The 27,764-nt window shown below is 33.2% G+C and overlaps 1 protein-coding gene across 2 annotated transcripts in view; it reads left to right on the top strand.

The window, feature by feature from the left end:
* Window positions 1–2,361: 2,361 nt before the first annotated feature.
* Window positions 2,362–27,764, top strand: part of LOC121736675 (zinc finger protein rotund) — a 30,698-nt gene continuing 5,295 nt past the window's right edge. Inside the window, exons 1-2 of one of the 2 annotated variants that reach the window (XM_042128028.1) lie at window positions 2,362–2,373; window positions 7,099–7,548. In XM_042128028.1, the coding sequence (XP_041983962.1) occupies window positions 7,144–7,548 (405 nt within the window). In that variant the 5' untranslated portion in view covers window positions 2,362–2,373; window positions 7,099–7,143. Of the gene's footprint in view, window positions 2,374–4,893; window positions 5,450–6,995; window positions 7,549–27,764 lie in introns of those variants that run through there. The other variant, XM_042128027.1, reaches the window with a different exon arrangement.

Consider the following 27,764-nt stretch of genomic DNA (forward strand, 5'->3'; position numbering starts at 1 on the left):
GTCACAAGTTTACATGTCAACATAATGTGTTTAATGTGATAAGTAAAAAATGTTAATATACACAAACGACTTGAACGCGTGCGCACGGACGGACACGTAACATTGATATAGAATAGGTGTTAGATACACATTTTTGTTAGTCAGGGAGCCCTAGAAATAATTTTTTTGATTACTATCAAGCAACATTTTTGTGAATACCTTCATTTAGATATGACGAACAATATTTTTATTTTCGAAAAATCTCGAAAGTGGTAGCTAACAAAGATAGGATGGATTTCATACTTTGATTTGATGGTCCTAAAATATGGATTGTTCTATTTATAGGACAATATTACTCTTAAATTAGATAACTATTACCCTACCAATATACAAAAAATCAGCTGGTTAGGGTTCCGTTTTAGGGTTCTGTAATCAACAAAACTTGGTTGACTACGGTACTCTAAAACGGAACCCTAACCAGCTGGTTTTTTAAACCTATAAGTATGAAATCCTTTTTATTTCTGTTAGCTACCACTTTCAAGATTTTTCGCAGATTAAAATGGTGTTCGTCTTATCAAAATGAAGCTATGAAGCTACTCACAAAAAATTGGTTTGATAGTAATCACAAAAAAAATGTTCTAGGGCCCTCCCGTACTATATTTGATATTCGGGTTGGAATCGATTTTTCAACTCCTATCTTAGTCTATAATATTTCTTTACTAGATGACGCCTGCAACTCCGTTGCGCAAAAAATCATTTATCGCGCGGGAACCGTACATTTTTTCAAGATAAAAACTATCCTTTATCCTTTCTCGGGACTCGAAGTATCTCCATGGCAAATTTCAGCAAAATCGGTTCAGCGGTTTGAGTGTGAAGAGGAAACAGACAGACAGACAGACGGACAGAAAAATACATTTCGCATTTATAATATTAATATGGAAGTATTGATTCGATTTGGAATTGCTTTTTTCAACTACTAGGTTAGTCTACTATAATATTTCTTTATAAATAAAAAAATATTTTTATTTTGTTAGTTTTGCTAAAATATATTGTAAATAATGTTAACAGAATTATTATTGAAAAAAATTATTTCATAACGTGGCCAATTTCATCATGAACGTCTGATAACTTAGTACTATACCATCTTTTGCTTGTAGCACAGTATAGAAATAATAAGTTAATGCCGCTGTCAGAGACATTTCATGACGTTTGAACTTCAATTTAATGAAGAGTTTGACAGATGATGTATGAGACTTATATCATAATCTTTATCTAATTACAGTAACGTAATTATTATTCGTCTCTGACTGTCGCACTCAGAGTAAATGTAATTAATTCAAAATTTTGACATAAACATATTCTGTCAAACTCTTCATTAAAGTGAAGCTTGATCATAAAATTAAATGTCTCTGAGTACGGCGCGCGGTGAGTGTGGCTCAGTTATACAGCCCCCGCACCAGTAGAGCTAGCATAACAACAGGAGACATGAGAAAGAATCGACATACTGACAGATTTTATCGACAAAATGGCGGATTTCCATCGTCTAACTGTCATTTTGTCTTCTCTAACTGTCATTTTGTTTATTCTTCCGTAGAAAGAAACCATTTCTATGGTGACCATGCTACGCCTGCAGGGGAAGTTCACTGTTTCTCGCCTCCGCACAGAGCGCGAGTACATGTATCGGATATTTAATATCGCAACGAACGTATTAAAATGATATTTTTGTGTGTCTATCATTAAATGTCGTTGGTTCGATGAAAAAATGTAAAAATCTCACATAAATTACAAAAGTTTATAGATTGAATAATTATGTTAATGAGGCGATAGAATTTATATCGAATGACGATTCCAATGATATGGACACGATACAATAATATTATGCTTATAATAAGTAAATTTTAAATGTGCAAAAGTACAGAAAGTATTTTTTTATTCTAAATAAAAATAACATATTTACCGTGCGTTACTTTGTGTGGTTTTTAATTTGTGCTTTATTATGAACTTTAGCTTTGGAAAATGTAACAAAGTCTCTATAGTAATTAATAATTATAATATTATCCGTATATCTGTATCAAAATAAAGAAAATCATTCTATTATAAATACATATTTAAAAAAATACTTGAACATATTTCAACATCTTTTTTTATTTGCCGGCTACCTTGTGTGAACTTTTCTTTTTAATGATAGGTACCTAATTTGCTAAAACATAATATTTTAAATAAGAATTAGCAAAAAGTCCGACATATAAAAAAATTGCTATAAGTTTTTTTCTAAATGCCAATGACATTTTTAGGCTAGTGTTGTAAATGTTTACATATTTTTTGTGTATCACAAAAAAGTTTCCAAGCCGGCCATTTCAAATAAGGAAGTAATATCAATAAGTATAGACCATAGTAAGTATCATAAAAAAGTTGAAACTACACTTTTTTTTGTTTTATTACCGCATGGAAGCCAAATTTTTTTGAAGATGCCTATGCTATTTAGAACAATGAAAGCAAAAAAAATGTTATTGCATTTTATAAACATTCTTTACGCTTGCTTTTGCGACTATGTACGAAGAAGCTTTGAGAATTTTAATCTTAAAGGAACTTTTTACAAATTTTAGATTTTTTTCTAAAAAATTTATGAAAGATTCTAATCTTTCATAATTTTTTTTTTCATCAATCAATAGTCATAGCTAAAATACACATAATATTTTAGCAATGACATAAAAAACATATATTAGCAGTAGCAATTTTTACTACGCTGCGGTTGTGTTCATTTATATTCGTGTATGCGTCAATATTTAAAATTTTAAACCGAATATTTAAATCCTAACAGACAATTTGAATGTTTTGTTGTAAATACTGAACAATGGAATATGGATCGTCATCGCTGGGGTCAGCCAGGGTCCGAACATCTGCCTGATATCACGGTTATATTAATAGGCATAATAGCTAATTTCAATCATAGTTTTGATCAAATAGATTTTGTTTTTTTTATTAATCAAGTTAATTATTTAAAAAAATATTATTTTGTAATAAAATGAACAAAAATTTAAATGAAGATTAATTAAAATAAACAAAAAGATGATAATATTTATAATGAAATAAAAAAATAGATATGTCCAAATAACATACATAATTTAAACTTCATTCAGCCTTGGTACAAAAAATAATTTTATTGAAAAAGAAAAAATAGCACAATAATTTGTATGAATTATAGAAAATATGAAGGTCTCGTTAGGAAATATGAAAACCGAGGTCGAATTAGATTAAGAAATTATGAAAATGACCTCCATTGATAAAATAAGGTAAATCACCCAAACTGAACATAGTTTAGGATAATTGTGATGGATTAAATTAAAGCTTACTGTGAAATTTTTATACATTATCAAGAAGCCTTCACATTTAAGTAGGTAATTTAATGTTCCTTTATATTTGATTCGTACAAACCAATATAAACCAATTAGATTTTTTTAGCCCCTGTTTTTTTCATAACTGCACTCTTTCATTGCATTTTACAATTTTAATGAACTTTTTTACTAGAATTATTATTTGAATAAAATATGAAAAAAGTATGGCTATAAGTGCGCTGTGCGGTATTCTAAATACACAATCTGTGAAAATTTCAGAAGTCTAGCTATAGCGGTTCTTGAGTTACAGCCTGGAGTCACACAGACAGACAGACGGACAGATATTAAAGTCCTAGTAATAGGGTCCCGTTTTTACCCTTTGGGTACGGAACCCTAAAAAACTACTAGTGCAGCTAATAAAATTATATATTAAAATGTATACCAAATTAATATTTTAAAGATTTTTTATGTTAATTCCGGAACCGATATAACAGGTTGATGCAAATATACTAAAAATTCCTAAGTTTTGATTCATTTTGTTGCTAATGTGAGAAACCTGAGTGTGTCTTAAAATAATCTTATTAAATTTTAATTAACACGTTAACTGCATTACTTAAAAACATAGCAAAAAAATCCCAATAAAGGAAAAATGACTTCTTATTTCTGTGTTAAATATAAATTAGTGCTAAATCTGGATTTTAATAATAATCATTTTACAATACATATTATGTCAGATTCATTTCAAGCTTAATATAATATAGTAAGTAAAAAATAATAACTTATCCATTGACATAATTATAATTTTTTTATTACAATTTACAATTGGTTCTTGGCAAGTTCGATAAACTAATGTACCACAGTCCACATTCTTTGTAGCCTAATAATTAATAATTTAAACTATGACATACTTCTGAAGAAAATTAGCAGTAAAAATGTAGTGTCGGTACAAGCGAGGCGAGCGGCGAGAGCACGGAGATCCTGGCCGTGCATAACATTAACAACCCTCATTTAAGTCTGGTCAATGACAGCCTGTTTTAATCAATAAGTTCTTTTTCGCGGGAGCGTCCTTGCTTTTTTTCTCGGCGCGACTTTTTCTGCGCGCTTTAAACAATGTGTCAATCGGGTCGCGGTGCGATGAGCCGGCCGCGGCCGCCGAGTCGTCCCCGAACTATTCTGCAAAAACTTTTGCATAAAAACCGTAAAGCTCGCCCAAAAAATTGTCTACCGAGTACTATCCGAGTTCTTGTAGCCATTTTAATTATTATTTAATACCGGGGGACGAGCACGTGGCCGCTCGCCCCGTCTCGCTCCCGCCCGCGGCCCCGGGGGCGCCCGCCGCCTTGCATCCCCCTCGCACGGAGCCCACTTACACACATAAAAATCGTGAATAATAAAAAAATGTGTACACATTTTTTTCGCTCAACCGCCGCTTGGGTGTGTGCGTGCGGCCTCACGCCGCTGGAGCGGGACGGCGCTATCCGAGCGAGCGGGACGGAAGTCTCCCCACCTCCGATTTTTTAAGCTCGTCGTCGATGTCGGCGTCCGTGTGATTTTTTTCATTTTATGTGTTAGTGTACCCCTCGCTCGGTGTAGTTCACTTTTTCTACTATAGATCTGAATTTCAGTCTCGTTTTTGCCGCGTCGGTCTAAAGGCGGGCGAGCGGCGATTTTTATAATATTCCAATATTTTTATTTCGCGAGCCGGTGAGGAGTCGTGCCGGCGTGTGTGCACGCACATGTACTGGAGGTCCCCGGTGCAGGCGCAATCGCGAGCGAGGAGGACGGAGGATCACGTGTGTAACACACAAACACACAAATAGCACACGAAAATATTCTACAAAAAATCTGGCAATTCGGATCCTAGTAACGACGTTCGGCATTCATAATTTTACCTCAGGGTCAAAACAACGACTCCCTCGCTTTTCGTGCCGGCGCCCGGCATTTTTTTTAATGTTTATTTTTTTATTCGACTGATGCACGTGGATTTTTGAGGTGTTTTGGCGAAGGAGCCTGGGACTGGAGCCTTAGATCGTGTTGTGACACTAGTGCTAGCCCGTTATGTGATATTACCTACTAAGAACCGACTGTGATGTATCAGTGATATTGACGATCGAGGGTTGCCGATCCGGAGTGAGGTAAGAGGAACGTTGTAATTAATTTGGAGGCGAGCCCCTCGGTCCCGCGGCTGGGGGGGTTTACGTAACCCTCCCCATACTTACGGCCGAGCGTTAGTTAAAATTCTGTGAAGTTTGCTCGTCTGTCAAACTTGACCTTGAGTCGGGCCCGGACTATAAATACGGAAATATTTGTGTTCCTAACCCGCGACAATGTTTTGGTGTAAACCCCTGCATTCTATTGTTATTTTTAAATTATCTATGGGCAGCTCGCTTCCGTGAAAATATTTCTCGCATAAAAATGTTGTCTGATTTTTTATTCCATCCTAGTCGTGCGTGCATAGATTTTTTTAAATTAAAATGTATTTTATACGGCGACCTTCAAAATTAGTTTCATAATAAAAAATATTTTAATCACTTTGTTACTAAAAATTTAAATTTTAAATTCTGCATTTGTTTATTTTGTACAAAACTTAATTAAAATATAATTGACTTTTTATTTTTTTTATTTAATGTAATATTGTCTTAAAACCTTACATTTGTATGGAATGATCAAAAACATTATTTTGATTTTTATTCAAAAAGTTATGTTTTCCAAAAAACAATAAATAATTCAACCTTTACAAAAAAAATTATCGGACATTAAAAAATAAAAATAATTAAGTATAAATTCCTTTTTTTACTTTATGTATAACTTTGCATATAAATATTTAAAATCTACTTTGTTTATTCCACAGTGGAATTTATCAACTGCAATATAAAAAAAATAAAGAAAAGTTAGTTTTTTTCACGTCGGTAAAAAAAACATGTAATCACATCCCTAATTTATTCCAACTAAAGCAGTGATTACGAATCTTAAACTCGATCAACCGTGCAGCCCGAAACTAAATAGCTTTTTATACAACTTTACACTGTGACAAACACAAAATAAGACGAAACCTTATTGCGAAACAATAAGGACTATAATCCAAGGGTCCCACCGAAATTGACTCTCGACGAAGTAGTCATGTACTATATAGTGTAATTATTATCTGTGACAGGTCCGTACGACAGGTACAGATGACAGCACACTTGCCCACGTTATAGATAATAAAAAATTAACAAACAAGTACCGAAAAATTATAATATTTTGCCCTACCTCACTGACATAGTATGTACTACGTACTACTTACTAACTCAGTGCCCTACCTATAACTTTACTATCTAAGGCATTTTTTGGCTAAAAAAAAACATGACCATACTCATATTTTGACAATTAATATTGGCGTATAATAAAAAGAAAGAAAAAATATATCAGATAGTACACGCGTTAATAAAAGCTGTTAGTTATGGGCAGCGCGACGCGGCGACATGTGGGCTAGGGCTGGAGCAATGACACCTACCCGCCTGCTAACTTGTCACCTGCTAAAAAAACTTAGCTTTTTGCCCGTCAAATCTAGTTATAAATAGCGGTAGGCGACGCAGGCGTGGTAGCGTTATTGCAATTCAATTAAACAATAAGACAACATTTTTATGCCTTTAAAATTTCCTCTCTCTAGATTTTGTAGCACCCTCTCCATTTTTCCAGATAACAGAACGGACGATCTCGAATACTTCCATGACAGAAACGAGGAGCGCACGCCTAGATCGGAAACTTTATATTTTTATATGATAGTGCCAAATATTGATAGGACGATTAATAATAATAAATTAGATAGAATATCAAATTGATCAAGATGATGGAAGGACGCACCATCGACTACAGGCCGGACGGGGGCGGCCTGGACTACCACAGCTCGCCGCTGATGGCGGAGATCCCCGTCGACAACTACTCCCACATCCACCGGAGCATAGAGCACCTGCGGTCGATAGGGGTGCCTCCCCCCATCACCGACCACAGGCACCTAGCGGCCAACCTCACAGACATAAGGAGATACGAGCACCCCGACGATATGCCAGAAATCAAGCCGTCCGTCCTTAGGTTATCGGAGTTCAAGAGTGGGTTGCACGAGTTGAGACTACACAACGATCAGGAGAATGAGGTCCAAAGACAGATGACGCCGCATGACGAGGGAAAAGGGTACAGCGCCCCCTCCACGCCGCTCTCGGAGAACGGGGGTCACAGCATCCAGGAGGAAAAGGTATTATGATTATATTGGCATGATTTAAAAAAATTCAAATTCAGAAAGTTTTTTAACGTTTACGTTTTGAATTGCCAGCGCAGGGCGTGATTTTTGGGACGTCTGTTTTGACTGCATCCTTCGATCTTTAACTCTCGTATTCCTAGTTGTTTCATTTTAACAAATGACGTTAGTTAATCTAACATGTTGCGTCTTTTAAGGCTTCGACTGGTTGTGAACCAAACTTGAATTTAGTCCTTGAGCGGTTCGGAAGTTAGCGTCTTCTGACGTCAGGCCGAAATGTTATTACAATCATTATGAAAAATCACGACGTCCGCGTACCGACTATTAATCTTAGAATTTGGATGTTTCCTTACACGTCGCTCATTAAGTTTAGCTAATGACTAAACTATTATATTTTATAGTTAATATTTTATAACTATACCTTCTACATCACTATAAACTTGAATTACATTCAATTAAGATAATTCAAAGATTTTAACTAAGTACCTAATTTTTTTATATATGATTTACTCAATAGTTAACGCTCGCGCTTAGATAAACGTTTTTTTTTTTCAACTTATTAAAGTGTAAAAGTCTAATAGACTTTTAGTTTAATTTTTGTTATTTTCTAATGTTCAAATTCGCAATTACGGTTTAAAAATCTGCAGACGGTTAAGTCAGACATGCTCAGTCACCGTAAGATAATATGTAAAAATATAGTTTTATGCAAATATACGCTAATAAATATGTCTATGATATTATGCTTTAATGTGGTCTAAGTCTAGTCTGGTAACTATATAATTGAAATGCTCTTTGAATTTTTGTAATTACCTTACACCGCCTTTCAAGCAACAATAATTAATTTTTTGATTTCTTTTCTTTTTTCTTTTAAAATTCTACCTGAATCTACGTCAAAACTTAAACGTTATAATATATAAAAAGTAAAAAAAAACTGTTAGAAATGTTTTTCGACAAGCTTCTTTTTATGATTAGAATTTATGAATAACTTACGGCCAGGCCACAACACTGCGTTGCGGCGGCGTATCGCAAAAACAACATCGCATATCGCAACGCAAAAATTTCATAAAGCATAGCACTCTTTACATCGAAAATTTTCACGATGCGTTCTGCGGCGTCGTAGATTTGTACGATGTGACGCCGCAACGCAGTGTTGTGGCCTGGCCCTTAGGGCTTATTTGCCAAACGTCAAATAACTTTGAGGAATAAAAATTCCTTAACATAATATTTTGTTCCTTAGGTAATCAAAAGACTAACGGCCTTACCACAAAAGATTTAAACATCTATTGAACAGTTGTTTTGAGACCATTTTGTACTGATTTTTTTTTCTAATCAACTGTTCAACAGGTGCTTAAATATTTTGTAGCAAGACCGTAAAAATCTATCTTTAGTGTGAACTACCACTTTCCCACAAGATTATTCTTAATTCTAGAAGGGTACAGTTTTAAACAAACGATAAGCAAAATAAAAAAGTGTTCAATAATAAATTGTAAAGAAATTGTAGAAAAAAAAATATAAAAATTAATGCATTTATTGTAATAATGTCGGCACACATTTTTGTGCGAAATGCCGAAAGATACATTTTAAAGTCTAATAAAAATATTGCGATATTTAAATTGCAGAATTATTATTGCAGAAAACTTTTTTGAGGAAAACGCGCTTAAATAAGTAATCATAATTAATAAAAATGTAAATTGTATTTTCTTCTTTTGTTCAAATTCCATACCTATTAAAATAATTATTATCACTTTTGAATTTATGATTGTTTTTTTTTTTATTTTGTCCCATAGTGCATAGCCGCAAAGTCGGTTTCGAATTTCGATGTAATTTTCTTAATAGAGGCGTTTGATACCTATTTTAAATTTTACATAGTCAGTTAACTTTGATTTTGTATTTAGCACTTTAATAGATCAAAGTGTAAAGTGTCAATTTTTTTTCCTCGGTTAAAAAATAATATCTGACTTTTAAAAATTTGCTCCAAAAAACATAAAAAATAATAATTTTTCGTTAGTACTAAATAATTTATATTACAAGAGAAAATATCGCACACTTTTTTTTCATAACGTAAAGTATATTACGGAAGCTTCTAGAGCCGAAATCCTCATTACAGCAGACCTTGTCCGAAGGTGAGCTGATGAGCACAATTAATAAATTTAATCTTCCGTCCAGATCCGTATCTGGTTAAATTGACCGCCATTGTTCTAATCGTGTAAGTCATTTGTAGGGTATGCGGTATGCCCCAATCACTATTAGAAGGACCAATACTAAAGAAAAACACTGTTTCGAAAAAAATACAAAAAATAATAATATTCGCTCGCTATATTTTTAAGTTATATGAAAATGGCGTTTCTCTAATTTCATATACTATAATATATTCTTATTGGCAGTGTAACAGGCTAGTAGACGTACTAGAGGTACCGTATAAGATTGCATCTTTGATCTTATTTGAGACATCAACGATCTTTTTTAAAAGAAGACCATTCTTATCAGAAACTTTGTAACACTTAATTTTTATTTAACAAAAAAAATTACCGACATACGTTTGTATACTTTATAATAAAAATCAACAGAATGTCTATGTGCATAGGAAGTGATTAAAGTTAATCATTCATCAGACTATTCAGACACTATAGTAGCCGTGACCCGCACAAGGTCCCGATATCCCCTAGACGTTATGTAAACACGCGCGTATTTTCTGCGCAGCCAAGGCTTCAAAGATATCAAAATTCCAAAACATACGCGGAAGTATGGCGATCTTTGGGACGTAATAAAAAAAAAGAAAAAAAAAGTTTTGTTTCTGAGCAAATTTGAATCAAATTTTTTCAGAATGTCTACCTGATGCAGGTACCACCGGTAATGTAATAAGTATCTTCGAAAATGCACATTATTGTTGGCAAATAATCGCTCTAGATCACTCTGCGATAGTGGTACTATCAGAAAAGTTGATTCAAATGCAAATGGGGAACCTACGTAGTTTGGTCGAGTTATGTCAAACCCAGCCGACAGATCACGACTTACATTGAATTGACACAATCCGTCCAAATTACGTAGGCCCGTCAACTGTCTATGAATAAAATTCTTCGATGGTACACATAGCACAAAGCAGGTTGGCGTTCAGATGTCAATTAGGTACGTCCAAAGTTTACCCGTGTATACTACTTTGTAGTAGTAGTTAATTAGTAATACGTAACTAAATACTAAGTATTGGCTAAGCTCAATTAATTTTGATCTAGATATTGTAAACTTAGCAAAATACATACAATGTCACAATAATTTTATGGAGGTGTTTTTTATTAAAACAAAGAATTATGTTGTAGTTTCTAATATGATGGCAGGATTCCTCTTAAAAGGCCGGCACCGCACCTGCAGCTCTTCTGATGCTGCGAGTGTCCATGGGCGACGGAAGTTGCTTTCCATCAGGTGACCCGTTTGCTCGTTTGCCCCCTTATTTCATAAAAAAAGCATGATGAACCAATACATCATGTTAGTGCTGGTGATGTTGTTAATGATGACAAACCAATACATATAATGGTAGGTACTGACTTGGTTCGTCGTCATTATTAGCAATATCAACAATATTTCGCATAGGTTTATCATTATCAACATCAACGGCATCAACATTTTGTGTTCTACATCACCATTAAGAACACCAGCAACAACATTTCGTGTTGGTTTATTTTCATAATTAACAACATTAATGTTAATTATGAAAATAAGCCAACACGAAATTTTGTTGCTGGTGTTGTTAATGGTGATGAAGAACACAAAATGTTGATGCCGTTGATGTTGATAATGATAAACCTATGCGAAATATTGTTGATATTGCTAATAATGACGATGAACCAACACAAAATGTTGATGCTGGTGATGTTGATAATGATAAACCTATACAAAAGATTGTGGCTGTTGTTAATGATGATGAACCAATACATAATGTATGAATTAACTTTTGACCCTCCGCATCACAAGTGACAAGCGACCTTCGCGTTGTTTTACCCGAATTCAAATAATCATCCAGACTCATCGCCTGGACCATGTAGGTCATATGAATTTTAATGCCTAAAAAGAAAAAAAAAACTGCTGAATTTTAATGCCAAAAAACAAAAAATGTACCAAACTTAAAATTGTTTACGAAATTCTTACTTCCTATGGAATTTATCGTAGTTTAACCTAAATGTTTAAATTCGACAAAAATTGTATTTTGGTTTTGAAAAGTAAGCTAAAACATATTTAAATTGGTAGCATTATATTAATTTATAGTGTTCATTTTACAGATAGAACAGAACGAAGTTTCTATATAATTCTGTACTTAGTAGTAATAATATATAAATATTAATATTATTGTTATTCGTTAGTCGCATTTTTTCTTAAATAAACTAAGTGCGATCATCACGAGTCAATATAAAATAATGAAATATGATTAAGATCATACAAAAATGTACTTATAGCATTTTATCAGGCAAATCGCGTCTCGTTTGCCCCCTATAACACTTTGACTAAATGTCCTCGTACAGGATCTTAACGCGTATGAAGTAAGGGCCACTTTACAAGAACTGCGAGGTAAATAAACTTTGAACGGTGGCGAAGCACTAGTCTTCGAGCCTGCGGTTTCTATGCGTAACTCTATTCTTAATTTTTATTTTGATACGCGATAGGACAGTCAAAAAGTAAATCGTTAATATATAATGTAAAATAATACGGTAACATAATATTTTAATTAGTCACATTTGCGTCATTGGAGTATCTTGTGACGGCTCCTCTGTTTATAATGAACATAAAATAAAACACCTGAATTATGACCTGACTAACATTTCTCATTATTTACATAAAAAACATTGAATGATTACTTATGTTTGCCAACAAACGTAGCGCGTAGCACTGCGTAGAGCGCTACGGCCTACGAATTACTTTCTATCATTAAAACTCAAACTGTTTTTGCGTTAATTTGTCTGTTTTTAAGTTGTAATTATTTAAACATGTATCCTCCAATAAACAAAAATCGACAACCATAAAAATAATGCATAAGTAAACCTATTTTGCACTTGGCTGTACCGAACCTGCCGTTCGACTGCGCTCGGCTCTCGTCGGGAAACGAATTCGATCCAAGGCCACATTCCAAATTCAAACCACTGTCAATGTCAATGGCTAACAGACAAGACGGATGTGTTCTAGCGTAAACCGCGTAGATTTGATCATATTTATAACTTACTCGATTAATTTTGATACTTGCTATATTAATCATAAATTCATGAGGACGATAAATAAGCTAATAAAAAATATTATTATGTATATTGCCTGCGGTATTGTTGATTGATTAGCAAAACCGAGGCTCCTAGTTTTTAAAACAAATAACCCCAAAAAATCGAAAAAAATATATCTGGAGCTAAAAGTGTTTTTATGTCAATATTTGCATACAGCCAAAACAGCCATGGACATTATTCATTGAGTACCAATCTTTAACCTTGAATGTAAAATAGGGAGGATCGAACAACATCGAAGGAGACGATTACGTAAACTTTTTCAGAACAGGGATAAGTAGATGGACACGGACGTTTTTTTTTTTCAAATCAATTTTTCAGAGCTCAAAAAATATCAAAATAGATTTACTTACAAAATTTACATTCCTACAAAATTATTATAGTTAGTTATTATAAGTAAATTATAAATTATAATACATTGCTTACATTTTATTTTTATTTTTTTCACAAAACGGATTTTTTCAAATAAATGTTTAATTTTACATTAATTAAAGCGCATAAATTTTATGGTTTTAGTATCCGAGTAAAAATTTTCTATATCAATAATACTAAAACTCGCTAACACGAAGAGACCCGAAACAAACTAAGATAATGTTTTACTCTGAAGTCTGAACTGAAAGATATTTTTCAATGATTCAATTTCAAAGTACAAAACAAGTCTTTTGACTCTATACCTTTAACCCACCTTACGTTGAAAATACTTCCGTATGTATTATGTCTCGTATTTTTGTGACTACAATATAGTTGACATTTAAATATTGTGTGTACAAGTTCGAAGCTGTTTAATCCAATTAATAGATATTGTAGGTCATTGACATTGTGATTTTGGCAATGTATAAATTTAGATTAGCGATTTTGAAAAAATGTGTTCGTCGGATTTGGATCAATTTTTGTCAATTTGTTGCGCAGGTAACAGGATTTAAGAAGATTGTTTTCGCATTTTTACGTACAGTCTTAGGACTTATTGACTAATATTTTAAAGGGTAATTAAAAATACATCCAAATATTGTAATCGCTGGCCAGATCCTCGACTGCAGCCATTAAAGTTTTTTTATTAATAAAATTCGACATTAAAGATTGGCCATTTTACTTAAAGTTTTCCAAGTAACTTATCTAATCTCGCCGCTTAAATAAATAAAAAAATAAAACATTAAAAAATAAGATAAACAAGGTCGTGCATTAAAATCGCATCGTAGATTTTAATTCCGTGTATTTTGTTGTAAGTAATAAAATTGTGATTGGCGTTTAAAATTTCGTTTGATTAAGTTTTGGTTAAAAATTAAAAAATCATGATAGTTTTATTTTTATTTTGTACAATGTATTTTAATTTTTATTAAAAATTAATAATTATATTTTTTGTTGCAACAAAAAAAAATATAATGAGCCTCTGTACGTACATAGAATATTAAGAAATATTTAAAATTAGAATTTTAAACTGACAAAATAATTTGTAGGCAACTCGCCACGTTTTGATCCGCGGCGGTTCTCGGAACGCGACACGGTGTTTGCAGCTCGGAGAAAAAAACGAAATCTCATCAGCGACTCTGTTGCCGAGGGCGGAAAGGCGATAATGACGTGGCAAATCGGTATTACCATGTATTATGAGCGCACATCAACAAATGCACAATGTAATTTTGATTGACACCGACCATTACGGCGGACTGGCGTTGCGTCATCGTAACTACGGCTTGTATTTTCAAACACCCTCCATTTGTTTTGCTTTTTTATTTTTATAGCTATTCTACACGATGAGTGCTATTCGTTGCTACCACGCATTGTGGCTATAATATTGACTGATTACAGCCGATGAAGGCAGAAGTTATAAACTTATAACTTATAAATCGCCGGAGCGAACACGGAAATAAATTTTTATACGCAGTAATCAGTAATCAGTATTAGACAATCATTATGTTGTTAAAATAATTGATGGTGTAATTATCTACTACACTTTTAATACTGCTCGTGCATTTAAGTTTTAAACTTTAACTAGTGTCTATGATAATGTTAATGGACTGATAGCATACGTCCAAGGGAATAAAAGGCTCACAAGGTTAGCTAACGACTAACATTTGGAATGTAACAAAATTACAAGTAATCGTAGCCCCACCGTCACGCGATTCTCCTATCTTTATCTCGTACGATATAATTACCGGCCTGAGGCTGAGGCGGTCTTTGTTTCACGATTTTCGGCCCCACATTTTTTGTTTATCATCATCACTCACAAGTCACAAGTCACACATTATCAAATTATCGGGTTTTATGTTATTTGAATGTTTACTGTTTAGAGCCGTTTAGGGTCTACTCCACATTTACAAAAATCCTATTAATCGTCACGTGTGTGCATTCCTTAAAATATTTTTATAGAAACTCCATACCATAGAGTAATTTAATCGTCTTAGTTACTAATAAACATTAAACAAAAAACAATAACTCATTTCCGTGCGGCATTAAAATTTTTATAATGGCAATAAAATTAGTTTATATTATATTCGCATACTTTATTGTGTTAGATAACGCGAGATTTATTGCGTGAAAGCTCAATAGGAGGCACACCTACTGCGTACCCGGCGCGGGCGTACCAGACGCGCGGTGACGTCAGCGGGCGTATTTAGCGTGACCTTGAGCGCGCTCAATGCCAAGAAAAAATTAACTTCCAGTCACCGGACCATCTCATAAATTATTACAGCCGTAACATTCGTTAGCGAGCTTTCTAATGTTGACTACATTGTAAATATTGCCGTACTTCAGCTGAAATTGTTGCCTTTTATGTGAAAAAGTATTTGCAGTCGACTTGATGTAGTTAGGGAAGGCAGGCCACGACAATAAAAAAATTGAAATCCGCCAAGCGTTAGAGTAACGTAAGTTTTTCTACGAGCCCGTAAAACGCAGACAAACAAACCTTATCTACTCGTATATTATGTAACGTAATATTAGACGAAAACATAACTGCAAAACGTTCTAGATGAGACTTCAAATGAAGTCGCGTACGAGGTATAAAGATAGGCAAATTGTGTGTTTATGTTTATCCTTACTTTAATTACCCATTTATATTATAAACTATTGTAAATAAGTCATTAAACAGTTTTAACATGTATTCATTTAAATAAATTTTAATATTTTAAGCGTTGAGGAAATGTTTGACGTAAAAACAGTGGCAAATTGAAATCGTTCTAGTTTCAGCGTTTTCTGAGTAATTAAACACTGTTTAACGCTCTAGCATCCGACAAAAATACATAAAAATACAATAATATAAAAAAATAAATGCTTTATTATTAAAGTTACAAAACGTTAATCTTAATCATGCTTAAAAGGTTATGTCTGTCTTAATCTCTGAAAATTTGGTGTTGTTTTTTGTTTTCAATATTATTATTTATTATTACTTGCTCCAAAATATTTTAAAATTAACCAAAAGCCAAACACTCAGCAACCCCATACAATATCAAACAATAACTTAATATCGCAAATGAGATTCTTGTCCCATTAGTTGTGCGAATAGTTATGTATCAACCCGAGGATAATTTATAGTTGAACCTTACCCCTCCTTCAATTAATTTAACCCTAGCAAGTGCAGGTCGAATTTTAAGCGAAATGTTCCAAACAGCCAGTCATCGAGAGCCCATTTAATTTGCAACTTTGATTTCAGCGGAAAGTATCAAAACTTGTCGCGCGCGCTACACGCTTACCCCGGAAATTTTCTTTATTTAAAATATTTTTTTATTATTATGCAAAAACTTTTGTTCATATTTTATTCTTGATGACTATGTATTTATATTCTTGTTAATTTTTATTAGGAATTTCTTCGTTTGTAAAAAATAAAATAAATAATCTTTAAACGTACAAAAGAATACAGTGGTGGCGTCCATAGATTAATTATTATTCTCATGATATGGAAATCGGTCAAAATGTATTAAAATGATTGTCTAAATAAAAGCATAAACTATTTTGAAATAGTTAGTCCTGCACGTACAAATGCAAATCCTGCAGGGACATCGGAGATAGGCCAGCTCCAGATAAGCACCCCCCATTAGCATAGATAGCAAGATCTCACAAAATTTATTATGTCTTACATCTTAACGTGGCAATTGCTTCATTATTTCATGAGCATTAAAAAAACATTGACGCAAGTTTTAATATCGAACAGAACATAGTTTTATGATTTTAAATATTATAATATTTAAACAGGAAAAAATCTTTTTTAATTTTCAAAATATATTTAATGAGGTAATAAAAGTAACGTGATAAAAATTCCATACAAAGCAAGTGAAGTTTTTTTTTTTTCTCGCCAAGTATAATATTATGACAAAAAATACTCGGCTACAGTAAGTCACCTGGAATTGTTCATTCTCCCATAAAATTGTCCATCCGGCGCATAGGTGGTCCAGTAACCATATGACCTAAACTTAGAACCTGTGAGAATCCTAACTTTTAGGTCTTCAGATCAAACTAGACATCTGGCAGACAAATTATAAAAAGTTCTGACGTAAATTAACTTGATTTTCCTAATGAATGACTTTTATACAATATATTATATACTTTATACACTGTTAGTAAGCAAGTAGCAACCTATGGGCCTTAAGAGGCCTTGTGCCATCGAAATTACATACGTAATACCAAAATCATTTTCTCATACGAAAATATTTAACATGTTTGAGTTATTTAATATTTTTCAGCTTAAAAAAGTAAGTAATTACCTAGGTTCCTGCACAAAAATTTACTACAAAATATTTAAACACTAAAAATTATTTCGTAGTAAATTTTTGTGCAGGAACCTAGGTTATTACTATTTTAAGCTGAAAAATAACTCAAACATGTCATATGAGAAAATGATTTTGGTATTACGTGTGTACAGTGTATGAGAATTTCGATGGCACCCGGCCTCTTAAGAGGATTCCACACCGCCATTTTTTCCATACAAACGTTGTCCCCTGTTTCCTCCCTGGATAATGCTAGTAGAGTTATAATTTTTTTCCTGAATATCTACGGCCACTAATACAATGTCCCTATGTTTTCTTTTTTTTTATAATTTAATTATTAAATAAGATATGAACGTTCGAAAACCCAAAAAAATGGCCAGATTTTCCACTGTGTTCAAACGTCCAGAAAACAGATTTGGATAGATTATACAAAAAAAGCAAAACATAGGAACACAGCTCAAGCCTTTTTTTAATCTTTAATGAAAAAAGTACTTAAATCGGTTAAGTTTTGGAGAAGGAATCAGGGGACAACGAATCGTTGATTTTCTGGATTTTCTGCAGTTGTCTCTATCGCGTTCTGCGATATAGGCTTGAGGTAAGGGAGACAGCTATAGATATTACACGTACTTTTTTTTCATTTCTCTAGCCGCTGTGGTATCCTCTTAAGGCAATATTTTATCTATTTTAGTTTTACTCTATCCATAAATTATTTTTTTATAAAATAAAAATAAAATAAAATCATTTATGTCAGGCTTCTGCGACCCATAATATTACATTAATTTTTTTTTTTAATTTTCGTTACATTATCATTATAGAATTTACATTAAAATTACAATACATTTAAAATATATGATTTAGCAATAAAATTATTTTTTTTTTTCTTTTTATAAAATTTTAGTGTTGCGGAGATTACTACAAAGTACAAACTCATCCGAAACAACTGGACTGATATTGATGAAATTTTGACAAATTTATGTTGTAATTTCACACTCATAAAGCTGAAAGAAACGTAATATCCATCAGACTAAAATCTATAGCAATAAATAGGAAACTGGCGTGAGCAACATTATGCAACACAATATGTCGGATAGCAATAAATGCTAGGATTTGTGACGAAATCGATCTTGAGAGGGATGCGAGTTGCGACCTGTCCCACGACCCTGCAGGTGAGACACACATGTCGGGAATCCCACACGACTATCACCTTTAACACAACGCATCAAAGTATATATTCCTGTAACAAGCAGGTGAGCTTCTCGTGTCGGGAACACCACACGACTATCACCTTTAGCACCACGCATCAAGGTGCATATTGCTATAACAATTTTTAGCGATTCTCCCGTGGGAACGAAGTTTACGTAATTCAGGATTTTTTCGATAACTTCCTTTGACGCATTGTGATGCAACGATTTATTGGCATAGTTAATGTGCATCTGTTTAGTATTGCATACTTAATGGGGACGAATAGAAAGAATCGAATTGTCTAGTGCGTATAGTGTGCATGCGCCTTTATTGATACAAAGATGAAAACCAATACCCTGGAAAATAAACAGCCCCTAGCCAACCGTTTTCTTTATTGCCTCTTCATAGAATCGCCGATCATAATGTATGCAATTGACATGACATGAGTCGAATGTGGACTTCATGTTATCAAACGCTTGTCAATTCCAAGCAAGTAGCAGGCAAGTCGAAGCAGCAAAGTTGTATTCTCATTAACATCAAACTAATTTTTGGGATTCAACTCATAAAAAATCAAGGAATTGTTAGTTGTGCCTTTGAGTTTTTTTTTTTTCGTATTTCTTCAAAGTTCAAACTTTTCGTGTATTTTAAATGAGAAATAGCTAGTAGTGTATTTAACGATTTATAACTTAAAAATTATAAGTAAAAATGCCGGAATTCTAAATAGTAAAGAGATAAAATGCAAAAGTAAATTAAGTCATAAAAACTATTTTATTATCTATTAATTTCATTCTTATACAAATTCCTTTTTATAACAATAAAGAAATAAAATAGGAACGATTAATATACAACTATGGAGTAAGTATGCTATTATTATTATAAAGCTATAAGTAAGTATAATAATTAATAATATACTTATAGAAAATCGTTATTATTTGCGATTACATTATTTTAATTGTTAACATAATTCTAATATTCTTAATATAAACTCTCTTCTGTGATAAAAAAAAATATAATATTATGTAATTTAAAATTTTACTAATTACATGTAATAACTTCAATGTACTAAAAACTAATATTCCAATTTTAAAAATTTATAGCTATTCTTGTTGTCTATTATTATAAATCATAGACAACAGGATTTTTTTTCAACGCAGAAAATATTTCATTATTATTAATAATGATTATACTTTATCGCACAGGACTTTTCCGGGAACGTGCTTTTCCGCCGGAAAACTCCAAATTTTTTTTATTCAAATCGGTTCAGCGATACTAGGCAAACACACCTTTTTAATTTATATTGGTAGGACTAAGTACACGGGTAACACTAATACATAAAATATTAATTAATAATCGTTGAACTCTTTTCTTCTGGGGAGCCGGGTGATACAAAAAATGACCATATTGATTTTGTTATTCTAATGTTTATTTGTTTGTCTGTTAATGTAATTTCGGGAACTTATTGTAATTTTATTGTTAACTTTTCAATATTAATTAAAATATTTTATTTTAATATTATTTGTTAGTCCATAACACCTATGTGTCATGTGATATTTAATGAAATTCGGTAAAGAAATAGTTTTAGTCCTGGAAAAGGATAGTATTAGGATAGTTATCACGGAAAAGAACTAGGTATTTAGCAATAATTATTAACTTATTTCTGTATAACTTAATCCTTCGATCGTGGATTCTTGTAAATCTATTGTTATTCTATTGTGTCTCGCTCACCGGTGAGCCTATGGGGCTTGATGGGTTAAAGCATAATATTAAGATTTGCTTCTTTATAATTATTTTCAATGTTAAAGATTGCTTCGTCGTCTCCATCTTTCCTGAATGTTACCAACACTGGGTAACTCATACCTATATCTTATATCTTTAAACGAGCAAATCTTGTATATCTTGTATATCAAACGATTTTCATAAATTTAGTATACTTATAGGGGGTTTCGGGGGCGATAAATCGATCTAGCTAGGAATTATTTTTAGAAAATGTCATATTATTCGTGTTTTATCGTATACCGAGCAAAGCTCGGTCAAATAGCTAGTGACATAATAATATTATGTAGTTAGTAACTGTAGTAGCCAGTTAGTAGGTCTTAGTGGTCAAGCAGAGCTTGTACTTTTTAAAGCTTAAACGTGGGCAATTCCAGCTTCCGACGGCCCGTACAGAACCCATTATCTCAAAACCACTACAAAATGAGTATTCTGAAAGTACCGACTATTTTTATTTCGAATCTTATTGTAAGGTATTATGGTCGATAATCCCTCGACACGTCGTTACAATACAATTATCTGCATAACACCAAACAAGATTGAACTGTAAGCGGGTGTACATTAAATCAACATTGTTATTTTGAACGCGATTCTATAAAGTTTACTATATGCAATTGTCGATCGTATTACTAGAGAATAAAGTGTAATTTAGCGTGTACGTTGTGTTGGAGATAGGCTATATTTTGATCGTGCAAGGATCTGCTCCCGCGCATCTCGGCGAACGGAAATCTTAATGGGCCGGACCCTAACGATGGGATCCATCGATCTTATATTACGTTGTATTAGTAATGGTTTTTTGTTCGCTTGGAAATCATTTTAAGACGGTAGCTTTTGGTGAAATGGCGCTTACCTCGCTTGCCTAAGCGCCATCTTTAAAATGTAGCCTTTGAAAGGTTGCTGGCCGCACACGTTTTCCGTGTTCGTTTTCCTAATGTGGAATTACGAGTTGGAATTCCGTGACACCAGCTCAAACGTTCATTTTTTCACGCGCGAACTTGAAATTATATTTCATACGGCATACCTCTAAGTACGGTTGCTATTTACCAGATATCGTTCTTATTAGAATTGATTCGATATTGTAAAAACTATCTTATAGTACTTACATGCTTTTATATACGGTCAGATTTCTTAAAAGAAACGTATAAAAGTAAACTCCTATTTACTATTTCACTAAAAATAATAATCATAAAAATAAAAACCTTCATGAAGTTTACGATTCATAAAAATATTAATATTTCACACTTACATTTAAACAATTACGTGATCTCTATAAAAAGAGTAGGTACTAAAGCCTATTTATAGAAAACGTAAAATGTTAAAATAAAATAATGTTTCTTAAATAAAAGAAAAAAAATCAAAAGACAAAAACAAGAATAAATTTAAAATTGATCTTTCTAGAAAGACTCTATATTAATCTAACAGAAACCCAACCTTATTAGGTCTTATATCCAATGATCAAGGATATTCAAAAAATATCTTTGATCATTGGATTTTTTATATTTGCATGTTTAACACACAGAATCAGCCACTATAAGAAAAAAATAATGGCCAAGTGACTCGCGCACGAAGGGTTCCGTACCATTATAGAGCAAATTAGGCCAAAAATTGTTTTTTTTTGTATGAGAGCCCCCCGTAGTTTTTTATTTTATTTTAATATTATTACTAAATATTAAATGACACATATAACTAAGGACTTTGAGAAAAATCAAAGTACCTACCTGTTGCCATTATTGATATAGAGCAAAAAAGGCCAAAAAAATCACGTTTGTTGTATGCCCCCTTAAATATTAATTTTATTTTGTTTTTAGTATTTGTTGTTATAGCGGCAACAGATATTACATAATCTGTTAAATTTTTTACTCTCTAGCTATTACCGTTCTTGAGTTACAGCCTAGAGACAGACGGACGGACAGACATCGAAGTCTCAGTAATCGGGTCCCGTTTTTACCCTTTGGGTACGGAACCCTAAAAAGATCAAAATGTTTTATTCCAACTACCCCGGTATTGCTAGAGTCAATTTATTTTCTCACTTTTTGCCATCAGATTCTGCTAGACCTATATGCTCACTGTCACTCTCACAAGTCTCACTCAACCAAAACGAATCTTAAAAAGCTTGAACCTGCCAAAGTAGCATGGCAATAAGTCTATCATAGTGTATAACTTTTTTTAATATTCCAGACAAAAACTAGTGCCAGAATTTGTATTATTAATTTGCTGTGTAACTTTTTTATTATTAAAAAAGTCTTTACGTATAAGAAGCCAAATCAAAATCGCCATACACTCAATCTGGTGGCACTTTTTATCAAACCCCCAGCACATCTGTTCATCTACAGGTGCTGCACACAGGTGTACCACATCCGCGAGTCCGCGAGGGATGCACACATTCACATCAGAATCACACGTGTGTAATGTATGTCACTGAAGAAGGGATTTTGTGTGTTATTAAATCCATTCTAATATTTTAAATGCTCTAATCAGTGCCGTAAATAGGGCGGTGCCACCGGTGCCCAGGCACAGGGCGTAGACTCTGGGGGGCGTAAGAATGGCCAGACCAGACAGACTCTTATTTTTTCGAATTGCTCCCGATAAGTACTTCCCGCTGCGCCCCAGAGATGTTTTCCAATGTAGTAAAAAAATTTCCAGAGCCGAACATATAACCTTCTCCTTTTGGAAGTCAGTTAAAAAACAAGGGTGCAGTTATATAAGCTCGCACAGGGCGCAAAAAAGGCCATTTACGGCACCGGCTCTAGTTTATCTTTCTGTCTGTTGCCTCTTCACGCCCCAATCGCTGAACCGATTTTGCTGAAATTTGGTATGGAGATACTTGAATTCCGGAAAAGAACCCAGGATACTTTTTATCCCGAAAAAATGTACGGTTCCCACGCGATAAACGATCTCTGAGCAACGGAGCGGGCGTTAAGTTTTCATTATAATGCCAAGTACTCACATACGGTTTTGCTCGATAGTTTTACTCCGAAGTTTTGGCGTTCCACACGGTCGCGGTGGTTATTGCTCGATTTGGAGTTAAACTATCGAGCAAAACCGTATGTGAGTACTTAGCATAAAACTATATTTGAGTAAGATTTGGCCTCAACTACGTTTATTTCGCTTGAACCCGTAAGTTTCCCTGGGCCTGGACTTATAGTATTACATCTTTATGACTAACAAAATCGCTTTTGTGGTTAAGTATGATAGGGCAACGAGCAACAGATAGTCAAACAGACAGATACCTTTTCGTGTTGATTACAATGTTAGTATGGATTTATAAGATTGTGATGGACGTTGTTACTTGTTAACCTTATCACCCAAATGCACATCCAAATTCAAAAGCGACTAGCCGTTTACCGACTGATCACAAAGATGATGATGATAATGAGCTCTTTAAAATTTGCCTTCTTCATTTCCAACCAGTAGTTACCAAAAAAATTGCCGATTTGAACTTGCGACCTCACGCGGAGGCTAAGCTAACAAGGCTGTACAATGTACATTAAAAATAAGTTAAGAAGGTCTTCCGTTAACAAGTTAGTTTAAATTCATATTTAATACGACGGAAATCTATATTTTGAACAATAAGCGGCCGTGGTTTCGCGCGTTAGTTGTAATCGTCAAAGTTCCGGCTAAAACCACGGTCTTGAATATTATAAAGTAAAAAAAATGACATAAGGTGCGTTTTTAAAATGTAAACAGTGTACTGGGCAGTAGCTTCTGACGTCTTCGTCATAATATTATAATATAAGTTATACGCACAATAGAAATGTCAACTGGCTAGTAATTAAAACTGAAAGTCAATGAGAAAATACGATTAATTTCTCTTTCAGTACCTACCTATAATCATTTTATTGGTAGCTCTGTTTTTGCTAAACAAACGTAGCTCAAAAGTGTGTATGAATATAGAGCCTATGCACATTTTCAGATGGCTATAGAAACTTTTCCTCAGTCAAGTTAAAGGAAAATCTGCATTTCGAATGAATTAGGTGTGAAGTATACATAATTATTTACGTTAAATTCGACGTCCAAACTAATTTCTACGGCCAAATCCGCGCCAATGTCATATTAAACGGTTTTTTACTGGAGCGCACGATTTCGATACTTTTTATTCACTAGGTGACAAAAGCGTGAAAAACTGGCACAAAAAATATAATTGCGATCGCCGTAGTTCTTATCCCGTCGATTTACGGGCTGATATCGCTTGAGCTTCAGTTTTTGATGCGATCTGGGTCTCGGTCGCCCCTTTACGGCAAAGCGAAAAATTCCTATTCCGAAATGAACGGCGCGTGTTTAATCTGAACAAAGTAATTTAAGATTAGAAGACAAGGAAGCAGAAAAAATTAAAACTTCTTTGTAAGAGAACAAACGCTAGAACAATCACAATATCCAAATTACATAAGATATCGTAAATGCATGGTATTCATGACGAAATTAAATTAAATTCATTAAAACTCCGCTGCAAATAATGCACTAGTATTATGCATATTAATGTTAATTGCATATTATATATGTACTAGCATTGTATAATATGCAAATAGCAAATAAAATAAAAATTTGCAACAATTAATTAAGTATAATAATTTGGTTATAAATAACTCTTTGACTTAAAGTGGCATAATGTTATAGTCACATGCACGACGAGTAAAAAAAATAAACGTCAAATTCAAATTCAAATGCAGAACTTGCCAGTGTTACCAATTTAGCTTATTTTTTGCTAAATTTGGCATATTTTTACGTTGTTTAGCATATTTATTTGTTGTTTAGCATATAGCATATTTTTTAGCATATAATTATTTAATAAAAATTTTACCATAACAGAGTAATAATTACTCTGAAAAGAGTATTTATTACGCATTATTATCACTACTAACGCCGAAATTGAACGCGTTTTCAGCCAAATGAATGTAGTTATTAAAATTTCGCAACCGTTTGTCAGTAAAAAACTAAAAACTTTAAATGCTATTTTATACATTAAATTCGGCCTAAAGAGGACAAGGAAATGCTGTTATTCTTACTCAGTTCCGGATAACGTATTGCGCTCTATAGGTAGGACCCAACTACTAAGGAGAGCTATAGTTTGGATATCTTCTATTAAGTATACGTTTACATGTACATCAGCAGCATCAGCTATCGATGAAGACCAAGTTATTAATATTTTGTTCGATAATGTAATTGATTAAAACATAAAATAAATTGAGATTTTGTTGATTATTGGAACGAAGTTCCTTATCGCGCGTTGCGCCTTGGGCTAGACTGAAAAAGTTGTAACGACACTTTTTTATTAATACCTGCGTGGTAGAGGGTGTTGATAGTTTAGTTTTTTATATTGAATCTTTAATACTGTTAGACAAATAATACACGGCCAGTCTGTAATCATTTGACTTAACTAATCTGAGACTGTTGCAGGAATGTCTAAAAAATAATAAAGTCTATATTTTGACAATAAATAGAAAAGCGTTGAAATTTGAAACTTATAATTTTTTAATTTGAGGTCGAATTTTGACTATTGGGCGTATTGAGAAAAAGATACCCGATGTATGTTTTTCTCTATAGAAGTGGAGTCTATTTCTATAGAGAAAAACATACAGATTCAATACAATATTTAAAACTTCGTTCCATCCGGGTGTCCCTTGACACCTCTCAAGTTTTTTATTAAAGATTTAAAATTACATAACGTTTTATTATACTTTGAAAAATTTTAGCATAATTTTTTAGCATAATTTAATAGCAATTGGCATAATTTTACCAAAATCTTAACAGCAGTTTAGCAAATTTTGTATGAGTCGTGTTGGCAACACTGGAAATTGCAACACTCGTGTAATCTCAGATAAATTCGAATCCATCTTGTTCATTACAAAACGAATTATGAATATTGTAATTGTTACAAAAAATATGATAGGTTTAGTAAGTTTGCCGGTTGATTTCGCGCTATTTAGGTAGATTACTTGGTTTTTTGTTCGCGTTGCGCCAATATTTGACGCATGGACGCCTCTGACATTGACTTCGAGTTTTTATCGTAAACCTTTGAGGTCGACCAAGAAAACTCATAGATTTTCCTATAAGTGCATTCGAGTGAAAATGGAGGTCGCCCTCGAATTGGCCCTTATGTGACAAAAAATAACGAATCTTAATCCTTACAAATGTAGCTTGTAAATATTGCTTAATTTTTTTCTTTAAAAGTCAAGTGACGTAACAAATTAAGGGCGGCAAAAACTACGCCTTATTAAGGGGGAGCCGGGTTACCCCAATACTCCGAGATAAGCGGAGAATGTATGTCCACAATTAATAATAATTTTAGGACGCCGAAAACTGTCCGAGCGAGCCCGCAACTTTTTGTCACCGTTTTTGTCGCAAGAAAAGCTTTTTGGGATATTACTTTTCGGGATCTAGTATCAATGTTATTGTTATTAAACTATGGATCTAATATCGATTAAGATTTTCCGGTCACAGTGTTTCTATGAATAAAATATATCTTTTCACATACTTACAATAATTATGAATTATCCTGTCAGATCAACAGAACATTTCAATAATAACTTGTAAAAGGAATACGAAAAAAATATTATTTAATGAATTTGGGACATAACAATGCACTATCAAATTCTCAGATTTTGTTTTAAATTTTAATTAATGTAATAAAACGCGGCAGTAAATTATGAAAAAATAAAAACATAAAAAATTAAAACAAAGTATTTTAAAGGTGGAACGTTTTTGTCCGCGGGTCGGTTTAACATGTCATAATGAATGACCAGCCCTTACCAGCCCTCAGTAGGACATTAATCCCTTGACCCTCCTTCCTACAACCTAAGGGCACGAAATCTCTCCTTCTAATCATGGCTTTCTAAATCACGTACAGATTACTTGCATGTCATGTTCAAATCGCAAAATGTAATTAATATGCCGCATGAGGTAATCCTTGGCCGCAGCAAAGGGATAAAAAAAATAAAGTGGCGCCAAAATTGACACAAACGTCATGCAAAGTTGTTGATTTAAAAAAAGAAATCACAAAGAAATTTAATTTAACGTTGATTAATTTGTAACAATTATTGTAAAACTTGTAAATGTTTGTATTTAATGGCAATATTTTGCATTTAATTTATCGCAATCTGCTCCTGAATTTATTTGTTGTTGTCGATAGTGCATGATCATATTTTATGTACCTAATTAAATGCAGCTAATTGTTCGTGTTTAATATTGTTTTTTTTTATATTTTTTGTATGATCTAATATTAAATTAGTAATTACACGTTATTGTGTAACACTATATTTTAATTAAATTACGAGACATTACTTCACTAGGACATAAAAATAATTCTAGTATGGTG

Source organism: Aricia agestis, chromosome 19 (assembly GCF_905147365.1).
Source record: "Aricia agestis chromosome 19, ilAriAges1.1, whole genome shotgun sequence".
NCBI lineage: Eukaryota > Metazoa > Arthropoda > Insecta > Lepidoptera > Lycaenidae > Aricia > Aricia agestis.